The sequence below is a fragment of the Corylus avellana genome, chromosome ca4, assembly GCF_901000735.1.
Source record: "Corylus avellana chromosome ca4, CavTom2PMs-1.0".
In the NCBI taxonomy this organism is placed as follows: domain Eukaryota; kingdom Viridiplantae; phylum Streptophyta; class Magnoliopsida; order Fagales; family Betulaceae; genus Corylus; species Corylus avellana.
Genome location: NC_081544.1, coordinates 26,108,548 through 26,122,451, shown reverse-complemented (window position 1 = coordinate 26,122,451; position 13,904 = coordinate 26,108,548). Strand labels below are relative to the sequence as shown.

The window sequence follows — 13,904 nt, the reverse complement described above, 5'->3', positions numbered from 1 at the left end:
GTTTTGTGATTCAAATGTTATAATGGTCAACATGATTAATTTTAAATCAATAAAGCAATGATTTTAGTTGTCCAGCGAAACATTATTATTAAACTTTATTATGGTCAGAATAAAAACTGTTTAAAGGAGTGTTAAAAGTTATATATCAAGATCTCCAAACCTATTGGTCACAGATGGGACCTGAATATTTTGGGACCTAAAAGTTATATATATATATTATCATGAGATGTCCATGATTCTTTGAGGACCTGAATATTTTGGTCACGTGTGTAATTATCTTCTGTTCTGGACTAAGCATTTACCAAGAAAAACTTATCAAGGATAGAGATCGATATAGGGAATTGGAACACCTTTATGCCTTAAAATAAGGAAAATTCTTCGATCAAAGGTCTTTTTGTTTTTTGAAATGCTTCGATGAAAGGTCTAATAACAACTTGTAGTACGGCATATTATTAATTTGTACAATATAATTTAAATATGGTATGATACAATTTTTGTTCTTTCGTAATTTGAATTTATTAAGAAATGAAATTTGTGTTAATAATTAGTAGCAAGGTGGAAAGTTTCCGTGCCACACGCATGAGAGTTTAGCAGAGCCGCAGGTATATATAACAGAACTGATTAATTTTCATAAATAATACACAGTGTTTGCATTAATAATTAGGATAAGTGTACAATTGGTTAATATGGTTTGAAGTTTTGACAAATAGCTTATTGATATTTAAAAAATGATTAAACATTCTATGGGATAAACAAACAAACAAAAAACAAATAGGTCCCAACCCTTAAAGAAGTTGACAGAATTTAATCATGTGTCACATTATCGCCAATAATAATATAAAAGGTGACAGAATGATTTTTGTCACCTTTCATATGAAAGGTTTTTATTTTTTTTATATTGTAAGTGACACATGTGAATGAATTCTGTCCCTTGGCCCCTGTCAGTTCCCCCCTTCCTCCGTCCCTCGACACGTGTCACTTACAATATAAAAAAATAAAAACCCAAATATAAACTATATATTAAAAAATGAAGAAGAAGGAAAATGAAAGGGGTGGTACATCACTCCCTTTGGTCAAGTGCGAGTTAGGGGTGGGCACGGGTCGGATCGGGTTGAGTATTGGATATTTGGATACCTGCTCCGCAGGTTGCGGGTATTAAAAATTAGACCTGCAACCCAGCTATAATGAACAATTTCCACCGAGTCTTGGGTTTTGCGAAGCCGGGGTGAGTGATGTGGGCTTGGGCAGGTTTACATCACCCAGAGAGAGGCGCATATGAGTGGATGAGAGAGTGAGAGGGAGAGAGCCGCAGACAAGAGAGAGAGAGAGAGAGGCGCAAACGAGAGAGAGGGAGGGAGGCGCATATATAGAAGAGAGAGGAAAGAAGAAAATGAAGAAAGAAGAAAAAAGAAGCGGCGTGAAGAAAGAATAAGATGATGGATGAGTTATTGTGAGTATTAGGGTTTTATGTTTAGGGTAAAGGATGGGGCGAGTATTCGGGGTTTTTAAAAAAAAAAATCAACTCGCAACCTGCCTTGCCTCGTACAAATATTCGAAAAAAAAACCCAGATCTGCACTTTTATTAGGAAAAATAGGCGGGGTGAGGCGGGTTTCGCAGGTATTTGCCCACTCTTATGTTGGGTGGCCAAACCATCCCATCTCCAAGGCCATGAGAATGGTTCGGCCACCTCAAATATACTTAAAGAGAGAATGGCCGAACCACTCCCATGGCGTTAAGGGTATATGGTTCAGCCGTCGTGTTTTTGTTTGTTTGTTTCTTTTTGTTCTTTTTTTAATATATGTTTTATATTTAGTTTTTTAATATTTTTATTGCAGGTGACAATAGAATTTGTGTTGATGTGATTGTTGGATTTTGTAAACTTTTTTAATGGCAGTTACCTCTTTTTTTTTTTTTCTTTTTTTTTTGTTGCTTACCTAAAAAAGTGTTTTAAGACACCATAATTTATTTGTCAAAATCTCAAACCACGTATACTAATTTTACATTTATCCTTTTTAATTTGCACCATGTAATTCAAATATGGTAAAATATATTTCTTATTTCTTTTCGTTATTTGCTTTTTCTTGAAAAGTGAAATTTTTGTTGATAGCAAGACAGAGAACTTGCATGCTACGCGCATGACTAGTTTAGTGGCCGCCAAGTTGGCATATATATATATATATATATATATATATATATATATATATGCCAAAATGACTTTCATAAAAGCAATTTCATTTTTTTTTTTTTTTAACACTACAACATGATAGTGTGAAAGAAAACAACATGGACCTAAACTTAGACTTGAAGGCTCCACATAAACTAAAATCCCATTACCCTTTAATTTTCTAAAATTTTTTTTTTAAAAAAAACTAATAATAATAATTCCGTAAAGAAATTGAAAAATTCCATATCTGAATAGCAAAATCCGTGTTCCATATATTTTCTCTACACGGCTCTCTCTTCTCCCCCTCAATCTCTTCTATAAATGTAAAGCTTTCCAATCACTCTCTTACCTCTTAAGCTCTACTTTTATATATGCCTCACTCTCCCCCCTTCATACACTTCAAGAAACCAAAATGGTGAAGTTCTCGAAGGAGCTTGAAGCTCAAATCATTCCCGAGTGGAGGGAGAAATTCGTGAATTACCGCCACTTGAAGAAACAAATCAAGAGAATCAAGCTTTCTAGATTGCCCAAACAACCTCAAGACGTTAATGGCGAATTCGGTCTCTCCATTTTCGACCCAATTCGATACTTGACGAACAAAATCTATAACAAGTTCCACGATCCCGATAACAAGTCGACCGATATAATTCAGGTACATATATATATATATATATAATATGCAAACATGTAGAAATCCATATGTAGGTATGTATGTATGTTTGTGTTTACAACCCTTTTGCTTTTCAAAGAAGAGCAGCCTAATTGAAGTTGAGTTAACGTGTACGTCCGATCGATCATTGAATTCCGGTCACTTTTTTGAGTTTTTTCCGGTACTGGATTTATCTCCATTCGCAAAAGCTTTTTTGGTTTTGTTTTTTCGTACCCGAAAAGTCCGGTGTGTTTTTGGTTTTTGTCTTTTTGTGTCTCTACGTGTATATTGTTTTTAAACTATTTCAAGAAACTTTATTACTCATGACGTCATTTTCCGGCCAAACTCTCTTGGGTGTTTCCGGTACACCTGAACTCTCTCTCTCTCTCTCATACACGACAAGACATGGCCTACCTGTTATTCACTAAACATCGTTCATGTTCCATGACCATATATAATATTTAGTGCTTTAATTTTGCAATATTGCAATTATTGTCTATCAAATACTAGAAGAAGAAAAAATGGACGTAAATTGAGAATGCTATGAGAGCACTCCAATGAAGGCGATGCATATATATATATATATCTTAGAACAATTTTCTTTTCTTTTTTTTTAGGTGCGTTTTGCTTTCCCTTTTGGAGTGTTTCTCATTCTCTCACGAAACCAAAAAGAAACGGTTGTTATAGGCACACACTCCTTTCACGAAAAGATCGTGAGCACCCAACGGAAAAAGACACTATAGAAAGCATGAAGCTTCTCCATTATATATCCATTTTCTGTTTCAGGTCAAGAATAAAACCATGGAGGATAGTGAGGAGGAGGTTTATGAAACTGAGCTTTCTCAGCTGTTTACTGAGGAGGATGAGGTAATTAATAATATTAATTTACTTGTATATATATATATATGCCACATTTTTACTGCTTACCCATCATTTTAATTATTATTATTATTATTATTGCTAATTTTATTTGTGGGTATTTGAGTGATGTGTAGGTAATAATGTTTTTTGCGAAATTGGATGATGAGCTCACTAAGGTGAACCAATTTTACAAGAAAACGGAGGGTGAGTTGCTTGAGAGATGGGAGAATATCCACAAGCAGCTTCAGATTTTGCTTGAACTCAAGCAAATTATCAATGACCGTCGCCGGAAAAGCTCTCCGTCGAGTCCCAACTCCCTAAGTTCTCCTCGTTCTTGGTTATCTCCGGCCCGGAGTTCTAATTACTCGGGTGAGTCCAATTTTTTTTTTGTGCTGCATGTAGTCTATAGAATTTCTCTGTAAGGTCCAACTTACTGGACTATAGACATGGAACAATGTCATGCTGACACGTTGCCAAACATGCCTTAATTTCTGTAATAAAATAATTGTGTTTAATTTGGACCGGTGAGGATTTGGGGTCCTACGAAACGTGATTTAGAGGGCATACAAAAATCACATGGCAATTACTTTGAGACTCATTTTAAGTAGGTAGCCAACCAATAAATGCTAGCTGCATATGCGAAATTAATTTGCTCTCTTATATTTAATTTAAAAATAGATAGAAATTTTCAATCTCTAAATCAACCTGAAAAAAGTATCTTCTAATTAATTCATAGTGCCAAATATCTGTAAACATTTAAAATGTACATTAAATTTAATCTAAATTAATAAACTGTTATTAATGAAGTTAAAAGTTTAATGTGTATTTTAAATGTTTATAGATATATATTTGGCATTATTTTACATGGCTTAAAAGATATTTGAGAAAATTTATGTCCTTTAAAAATTAATACAAAGTTAATTAGTCCTCCGATCCTTTAATAAATAAATCATTAATTATATATACTGCATGCAGAAGGGTCGATTGAATTGGCTGAAAGCCCTACTGATCAGAGCTCGGAGACAGAAGAAGCAATAGCATCATTACAAAGAAATGGTGTGAGTTTCGTTAACTTGGAAACAAGGACAAAAACAAAGCAAGGGAAACATAAGATGGCCATGAAGATAGACATTCCGGCAACGACAACAACAAGGGCAATCGCCGCCCTTACATCGATAGTACTGTGGGAAGATTTAGTTAATAATCCCAGAAAAGAAGGCTCCGGTGAATTCATTAATCGAAAGAAGGTTCAATGCGCTGAGAAGACTATAAGAAGCGCATTTGTTGAGCTCTACAAAGGCCTTGCTCTACTCAAAACTTACAGGTTCTTTTCTTTAATTTCTTTCTTCTTTTTTTTTTTTTTTGGTTCATAAAAATAGAGAAATTAATTAGATTGATTTGATTTGATGAGTGGGTTAGCGTTGGTGGAGGTAATGGTGATATATAGTTAAACATGAAGCCACGTAAGGGTGCCTTTAATAAATGAAGTTGGTGATGATAATGCGCTATTGCCTTTACTAAAAGTAAGTACTGATCGAGGCGTAGAAATCTCCATGGGCCACATGTGATTTTGTGAAGCACAGAATTCTGAAATATATATTGCTTTCGATTTTTGGGATCATATATACTTCAGTTAATTATATATCAATGGGTCCTTTTTTTTTTCTTTTTTTTTTCATATTAGTATAATTAGCTCCATCACCTTTTCGATGAAAGCAACTTAAGTACTAATCACTTTACCTAATATTGAATTTGGTTGTGGATTGTTGTGAGGTTTTTTCTTTTTGGTGTTATGTATAAAGACATTTTGTCTATATTATGCATGTTCTAATAATCGAATTAACTATTTTTGGCAGCTCACTAAATATGGTGGCATTCACAAAGATACTGAAGAAATTCGATAAGGTATGGTGATAATTAATATCTATCTTAATTAACCTCAATTTGCCAAATGAAAATACCTCACTGTGACACGACACGACACACATAGAAAGTGGACAAGAAACAAATTAAAGGAATTGCAGAGATATTTTAGTGATTAGTCTTTTTACATAATTGGTAATTAAGTGAAGCTTTTGCTTTTTGTTGGCACTTCATTTCACACTCAATGCCATTAAATTTGATCCTTTTTTTTTTTTTTTTTTTAAATATTAATTAATGAAATACTTGAATTCAATACATCATGCCTTGGCCGGCAAACTGGTTTCGGCCGGAGACAATGATCGATGTCTAAAAACCTCACATGAAGAGTGTGAAACTCCAAACTATTTTCTTCCTACACACACCATGATTGAAGAAACCAAATGTTCCTAACCATCTCTGACTCATACCACGTTTTGCCTTTTTCTTTTTCTTTTTCTTTTTTCACGTTAAATTAAGCCCTTTTTTAGATACCTTAATTTGTTATAGGGTATAATTAATGTAATTATCCTCTTAATTAATTCTGTCAACAACTATAGCATTAATATCAATTTCTCATGTGATCAACAGGTATCCAACCAGCAAGCTTCGGTAAATTATCTAAGAGCCGTGAAGGAATCCCCTTTTATTAGCTCTGGCAAGGTAAATTATTCTTCCATCCTCTTTCTTTTTTTTTTTTTTTTTCTTTATAATGCAAATTGGGGAAAGGGGGGAAGTGGGAGATTACAAGAAAAAATAAATAAAGGGTGACAAACCCTAACAATAACCTCAAAATAAACAAGAGCTGAGATAGCAAGTGTTAAAAAGTTGGTCAAGTAAATGATCCAACCCATCGAAAGAACGGGGCCGCCATAGAAGGTGGTAAACAAAAGACAATTTCCTGTCTTCTTAGGGTCACACTCACACAACCTTAAAATGTCTTATCATTTAGAAGTCATAAACACCACCTTTCGCTTTGCCCCCATGATTGTCTTCGATTGGCCTCGTGCGCACTACCGTAATGTCTCTCCAAAAAAAAAAGAATGAGGCTCAAAACGTTTGCATTTTCCACATCCAAATGATAAGACTCAGTGACAATCAATTTCAGTACAATTTTATTTTATTTTTTATTATTTTTTAAATTATATTCCTTTTCCAATATCTCTAAGTGGATTTTGGAGAATGGGTTGGTGTTGGTTTTTTCTAATAGAGATTATTATATTTGGTCTGAAAAGGTTGTTAGACTGATGGACGATGTGGAAACCATATTCACAAAGCACTTCGCCAACAATGACAGGAAAAAGGCGATGAAATTCTTGCGCCCCCAACAGCCAAAAACATCTCACATGCTCACCTTCTTTGTTGGTAATTATCTTTCAGTAACCCACGTATTAATTCTTAATTAATTAAATATTTGAGCCCTTGCTAATGCTGTCCACTAATTCCCTAGCTAGTGGGATTACTCCCCGGCCAGTGTGGCTGAATTTCAAAAGAATTTGTTAAATCCCACTTCTGATTAAACTTGCTTAATTTAATTTGTTTTGTTATTGTTTATTGCAGGATTGTTTACTGGTTGTTTTGTGTCCCTATTTATTATATATGCATTCTTAGCACACTTGTCGGGTATATTCTCCTCCCCTTATAGACAACAAAAGGAATATATGGAAACAGTATACCCAGTTTTCAGGTGAATTTTCCTCTCGACTTTCTCCTCATTTTATATTTTTACACCAATTAATATTGCAAAAAACAAAAAAAATTCACACAGTGACACAGATAGTCTAAAATCTAAATGACCCTTTATAGTTAAATTAAATTATTATGAGCTATTTTTCTCTTCCAATAGACACTTCAAAAAAAAAAAAAAATTGCTAAAATTTGTGCAGTGAAGTTCATTGTAGTACCTTGTAAACTTTTTTATTTATTTATTTTTCTCTCATATCTCTCTCTCTACTAAACGGGGGATGAACTGACAAAGTCAAAGTTTGAACCGAAGACCTGGTAGGAATGAATAAATTTAATCATTTAATCAATATTTTAACATAAACATTTTTTTTTTTTTTTTAAAGGTTCAACATCAGAACTTTTGATTAACAATAAAATGCCTGGATTTAAAGGGGCCAAAATGAATAATTTTATTTATTTATGTTAAAATAAATAATTTTAAAGTATATGGAACTCGCTCTCACTATCCCGGCCCAAGCTCAATCACATTAATTAAAGCCATTACGGAAGCAGTCTTCCAATCAATTACTTGGACTCAGTAGGTTAATTAGCCATTTTCTCGATTCATCTTAATTTAAAGTCATAATAATAATTGTAAATGTGGGTGCTATTTAAGGAAGAACACTTGTAATATTGTCATCAATATTTTTATTCATGCAATGGCAAAATATAAGATGAAAGAAGCATATATTATATATTATTGATGTGTAGGTTAATTGAAAAGGGTGTGACTTTTGCAGCATAATTGCTTTGCTGAGTTTGCATTTGTTCATGTATGGATGCAATTTGTTCATGTGGAAGAATACAAGGATCAACTACAACTTCATCTTTGAATTCTCACCCACTACATCCCTCAAGTACAAAGATGCCTTCCTCATTTGCACCACCTTCATGACCATTGTGGTCGGAGCCATGGTTGTCCACCTCCTTTTACGGGCCACCGACGTCTTTCCTTCTAGACAAGTTGATACAATTCCTGGAATTCTTGTGTTGGTTAGTGCCTTTTTTCATTTCGAGAAATGTTTGATTTTCATCTCTGGCTCTCATTTTACAGAAATATTCCCGTAACTTAAACAACATAATCTCATTTAAGGTTTCATAATCCAAACATCCTCTTTCTCAGTCTCTAGATAAAACCTGCTTAATTTACTCATACAAAATGTACTGATCGTAATTGATCCCCTTTTTTCAGTTTTTCTTTGCACTGCTCATTTGCCCATTTGACATCTTCTACCGCCCGACACGCTACTGTTTCCTCCGTATAATTCGTAACATAGTCTGCTCTCCATTTTATAAGGTAAATTTAATTATTTATTTACTTTCTCATTGATTTCCTTCAACAATATGATGAAAATTAGTAAATTGTGGCATTTTTTGTATCATGTATACATATATGCAGGTTATGTTGGTAGACTTTTTCATGGCCGACCAACTTACTAGCCAGGTAATTAACCACTCTTAAGCAACCTCATGATGCTATTGAAATCCAAAACATCAACTTTATATTTATTTTCTTCCAAGTTCTTGGTAACCAAACAAATTAAGCGATGGAAATAAATTTGTTTAAGATTCATTAATTATCTTCTCTCTACATAGCTTCATTAATCTCCGATTAATACATCCTTTACTGTTTACAGATTCCCTTACTGAGGCACATGGAATCCGCAGCCTGCTACTTTCTTGCAGGAAGTAACAGAACACACAATTACAGTGCCTGCGACCTCAAATCCGGAAGGATATTCAGGGAGCTAGCTTATGTCATTTCTTTTTTGCCATACTTTTGGCGTGCAATGCAGGTATAATTATTTAATTTAAATTTATGAGTTCATTTTCTTTCTCCTACACTGCATTTAAATTTTAAATTTTGGCTTATCCTAAAAGATTAAGCTAATAAAATAAAATAAATTTAATTATTTAATTTATATTATAACATTATCCCTCACATGCAAGTTCAGACTCCTTTAATAGAGTCAATTTACTCTCTATTTCAATTAAATATTTCACATATATATTGGACCTCAATTATTAAGAAAGAATATTATTATAACATAAATTAAATGATTAAATTTATCTATTTCTGTTTGATTTTAAGCTTAATCTTTTAAGATAAACAGTAATTTAACAATTTGACATTAATTGGAATAAGTATTCGAAATGCTATATATTTGGCTTTGGAACACTCTACAATAGTCTATGTATATATATATATTCCAACTAACACCTTGCTTTCGTATTGTTGTAATTAACAAGTGTGCAAGACGATGGTTTGATGAATGTAACGTGGACCATTTGGCTAACATGGGGAAGTATATTTCAGCCATGGTGGCAGCCGGTGCCAGGTTGACATATGATAAACATAATAAATTAAACCTCTGGTTTGCCGTACTTACTTCTGTGGTGGCTACTCTATATCAGTTGTACTGGGATTTTGTTAAGGACTGGGGGCTTCTCAAACCCAACTCCAAAAACCTCTGGCTTAGAGATGATTTAATTCTCAAGAAAAAATGCATCTACTACATTTCCATAGTAAGACTACTTATCTCTCTCTCTCTTTTTCTCATGATCTCTTTACACAAAACATGTCTGAAACAGACAAGAAATTGAAAATTGCAGGCCTTTAACATTGTTCTAAGAGTTGCGTGGGTGGAGTCCGTACTTAGGTTGCCTAGAGAACCATATGCTGAGCAACGGTTGCTAGATTTTTTCCTGGCTTCATTGGAAGTTATTCGTCGTGGACATTGGAACTTTTATAGGTACGTACTTTAATTTCTGTCTAGATATTTCACACATAAAATTACTAAAAAAAAAAAAATATGTGAAGTATATAATGAAATTTTGTCTGATATTAATTAATTGGTAAATTGTGATGAAATAGGTTGGAGAATGAGCATCTGAACAACGTGGGAAACTACAGGGCAATGAAGGAAGTTCCATTACCATTCCAGGAGACAGATTCTGATGGGTGAATCGTTGCTTAGACAGCATGCATGCATGCATGTACAGACGCCCGTACGTCCATGACAAGCTGGCCAGTCATTTTAAATAACAAAACGGCTCGTCATCTCCATTACATATAATCTCAATTCTAAGGCGCCAATTGTTATGAAGAATTAAAGCGCGTGTTAAGACAATAATGTTTAATTTTCTTGTACAATTAACAAACAGGCATTCTGAGTTGAACATAAATATCAGCTGCTTTACATTTCCTTTTCTTAGTTTTATCTAATTAATTAAGTTGGCTAGCTACTTCATATTTTGGTCTGTCGTTTGGCAATTACTGGCAATCAAACTAGCTTACGTATCCAAAAAGACAACTTCTGAAGTTAGGAAAAAGCAATATGGTATTCGTTCTCACAAGAAAAATCTAATTAACTAGAAAGCAATCAATGGGAACTCACTTTTGAGTTTTGAACATTTGAAACAGAGCTTCCTACTAATTTCTCACAACAAGGTAGAACAGGTTTGCGAAGGAAAGTGACAAGGAGCACCTCTTGAGAACCCAATTAATAGTTCCTTTTTTGCATTGAAAAACGCTCAAAGACCCCAAACAACACTTAGAAGGGAGTGAATCTATAGGAGTTTGCAGACAATCACAACCAATTAAAATTTCCAAACCACAGCCACAATCGCAAAAATAAAATAAACTTGACAAAAAAGTTTTGTTGACGAAATGAAAACATTCTGAAAAATTATTCAAAAGTAAAATCACTCCCGATATGATGATGATAACCAATTCCAAGAAACATCCACTAAAAAAAAAAATTACAATTAATTTATACTTATAAAACCTTTGAAGTAAAAACCCGACTTATACCAAACAAATGCCATGGTTGTCTTATACTGCAATACCTCCATAACTCTCGCCTTTCTTCTATCAAGTTTGAGCTACAATGGCTGAATGTTGTTTTGTGTGGTTGATTTTATTACATGATGCTACAATTGGCCAAAATACTCCCAAGGCTAAACGCCATCTCCAGTGCATTAAACGCGGTAAGCAACCAATTATGCTGAAAGCGGAATAAACAAGAAATGAGAAAACTTTAATAGGAAAATCAAGTTTTCATACCCCTCTCAATTTTTATTTATTTATTTTTTTTTGTTTTTAGCAACATTGGATATATTCGTGCTATTGGTAATAACCATTAAAAAGGAATTTGCAGGTAGTACAGCTAGCTATACATAGTCCTCTAACGTCGATATTTATTTACTCATGCTCTCCAAAATTTCTAGCACTATTTCCTGTCTTATTCCTCCAAAATCTCTTTTGATTCAAATTGGATGCACATATATATATATATGGACAAAAAGAACTACAATTATTTATCCATGTGTCAATAGTGCATGAGGTGATGAAGATGTCGAATTATTGATAAAGGATGAAAATTAATGGAGAAAGAAGCGGGTAAGACAAAGAAACTTACCCTTGGAGGTACGTTTTGAGCAACAGGCAGTTGTGGAAATAGTGTCTGCATTAAATAAATAAATAAATAATCATCCATGCAGCATGAATTAATTGGACCAGGTGCATCTGCATAAAAGTAAGTTAAGGATGCCTAATTCCCATGCAAACTCACGCCCCTAAACTTGATTAATTACTTGATCGCATTCAAGACCTAAATCGATAGAGCACAATAAAGGGAAAATAAAGGGAAATTGTGGTGGATCTAGCTAGATAGGGCACAATTGGGCTTGTAGGCGTTTGATCATTAAGGCAATAAAGTTGGGAGTTCGTTTCAAGTAATTCAAATTTGGGCGAGTTCGTTTGAACGAGCTGCAAGTTCGCTCGAACATAAGTTGATCTCTACATGACAGTGCCACATGTGTGGGTAGGTGAGAAAATGACCAGCATTAAACGTTTTTGACGTACTTTGTTCGAACGAACTTTATCTTTGTCCAAACAAGATGGCATCTTCACTCAGCACAGCCTCAAGAGTGGTGGGAGAGATCAAACGGCAGAGATTGATCATGAATTTTCCAAGTTCGGTCGAATGAAGTACAAAGTTGTTCGAACGTACAGGGTTTGTTTGGTAAACGATTTCGTTTCGGTTTCAGTCCGATACTGTAGCAAAAATTAATTGATGTTAAAAAAAGTAAGAATGTTTTTTTTGAAAAAAATTGTAATGATTTTTTTATTTGAATAGTAATAAAGAGTAGTTGATGTGATATAAAAAGTAAGAGAATGTTAAAAAAATGAAAAAGTAGGATTGCCTTGCCTTTGTCTAAACCGTTTACAAAACGGACCCACAGGGTTTCAAACTTGTGAGTAGGTTAGATTCGACATTTAATTTAATGCTAGCTGCAACATTCGTTCGAATGAATCCAAGTTTTTTCGAATGAAGCAAGTTTTAAACATACATTTGAAACTGCATTAAGGCTCTGTTTGTTTCGGCGTAAAATAATTTTCGGAAAATGTTTTTTTATATTTTCGGGTGTTTGTGCCACGTAAAATAATAGTTAGTGGAAAATATTACCAAAAATTCTTCTTTAATTTACAGAAAATGGTTTCCATTTTTGAAAACTGTAGACTATCTTTCGAGTTTGAATATCTCATTCTCAAATCGACAAACCCAGCTAGGACATTGTCAAGACCCGCCTGAAACCTGACCAAGACGGGACCCCACCCGAGACTCGACCTAGAGCCATTCGAGACGCACTAGGACCCAATCGAGACCCTACCGGGCCCCGTCCGGGACGCAACCCAGACCCCCCCGGGACTCGACCTGGTGGACCCACCTGGGCCCCGTTGGGGACCCGTCAAGGACACGCATGGGACCTGATCGGGACCAGACTGGGAGCCCGCTGAGACTTGATAAAGACCCGAACGGGACCCAACCGAGATTTGCCCGGGACTCACCCAGAACCCACCCAAGACTCAATTGGGACCAGCCCGGGACAAGACCAAAACCCGCCTGAGACTTGATAGGGACCCCGCTAGGACTCAACTAAGACCCACCAGGACCTATCCAGGACCCAACCGGGACCCGTGGGTTACCTGCCCGAGACCTGATCGGGACCAAACCGAGAACTTGCTGAGACTCAACCAGGACGTGATCGAGACCAAACTGAGACCCCGCTGAAACTTTGCCGAGACCCGACCAAGACCTAGTCGAGACCCGAAATCAAAAAATGTTTTCAGCGAAAAACATTTTCCTAGGAAATGATTTCTAGAAAAACATTTTCCTAGGCGAGTTTCCGTGGGGTCCCGGCCATTTTCGTAATTTAGAGTTTAATATGATTGAGTAATATATATATATATATATATATATATATATCAAAAAACATTTTACGTCGAAACAAATAAAGCCTTAAACAAAAATTGAAGGGGGAGAAACCTCCTTCTGAGAGAAAGAGAGAGAGAGAGAGAGGGCTTAAGCTTGAAGAGAGGAGCTTGGTGGAAAGACAATTCTCTCCCTTTTACGTTTGACATATGTTAAGTATTTGAGGCTACTGTTTAGTTTTTAATGACTTTTAGAGTACTGTAGTGATTTGTTAATTAGTATGTTCATCATTTTTGCGTTTTAATGAAATATGGATGTTAAGATCGGTGTTGAGTTGTTTTTTTGATGAAATAGATCGAGCTTGTAATGGGGTTTTAGTAATGTTGA

At 34.9% G+C, this 13,904-nt stretch overlaps 1 protein-coding gene across 1 annotated transcript; it reads left to right on the top strand.

The window, feature by feature from the left end:
* Positions 1–2,541: 2,541 nt before the first annotated feature.
* On the top strand, positions 2,542–10,485 carry LOC132179416 (phosphate transporter PHO1). The gene is made up of 15 exons (XM_059592143.1): positions 2,542–2,817; positions 3,601–3,681; positions 3,810–4,044; positions 4,651–4,999; positions 5,532–5,580; positions 6,166–6,237; positions 6,810–6,939; positions 7,135–7,261; positions 8,040–8,292; positions 8,492–8,596; positions 8,699–8,743; positions 8,937–9,095; positions 9,550–9,825; positions 9,913–10,052; positions 10,175–10,485. Exons 1-15 carry the CDS (start codon positions 2,578–2,580, stop codon positions 10,263–10,265), a joined length of 2,352 nt encoding a protein of 783 aa, XP_059448126.1. The 5' UTR covers positions 2,542–2,577; the 3' UTR covers positions 10,266–10,485.
* The last annotated feature ends 3,419 nt before the right edge of the window (positions 10,486–13,904 follow it).

Bases quoted from the DNA above. Each gene is read 5' to 3' on its own strand.
- LOC132179416 (XM_059592143.1), top strand. From the start codon at position 2,578: ATGGTGAAGTTCTCGAAGGAGCTTGAAGCTCAAATCATTCCCGAGTGG. The intron at 7,262-8,039 runs GTGAATTTTCCT...TGACTTTTGCAG, and splicing joins ACAGTATACCCAGTTTTCAG to CATAATTGCTTTGCTGAGTT. The intron at 8,597-8,698 runs GTAAATTTAATT...ACATATATGCAG, and splicing joins TCTGCTCTCCATTTTATAAG to GTTATGTTGGTAGACTTTTT.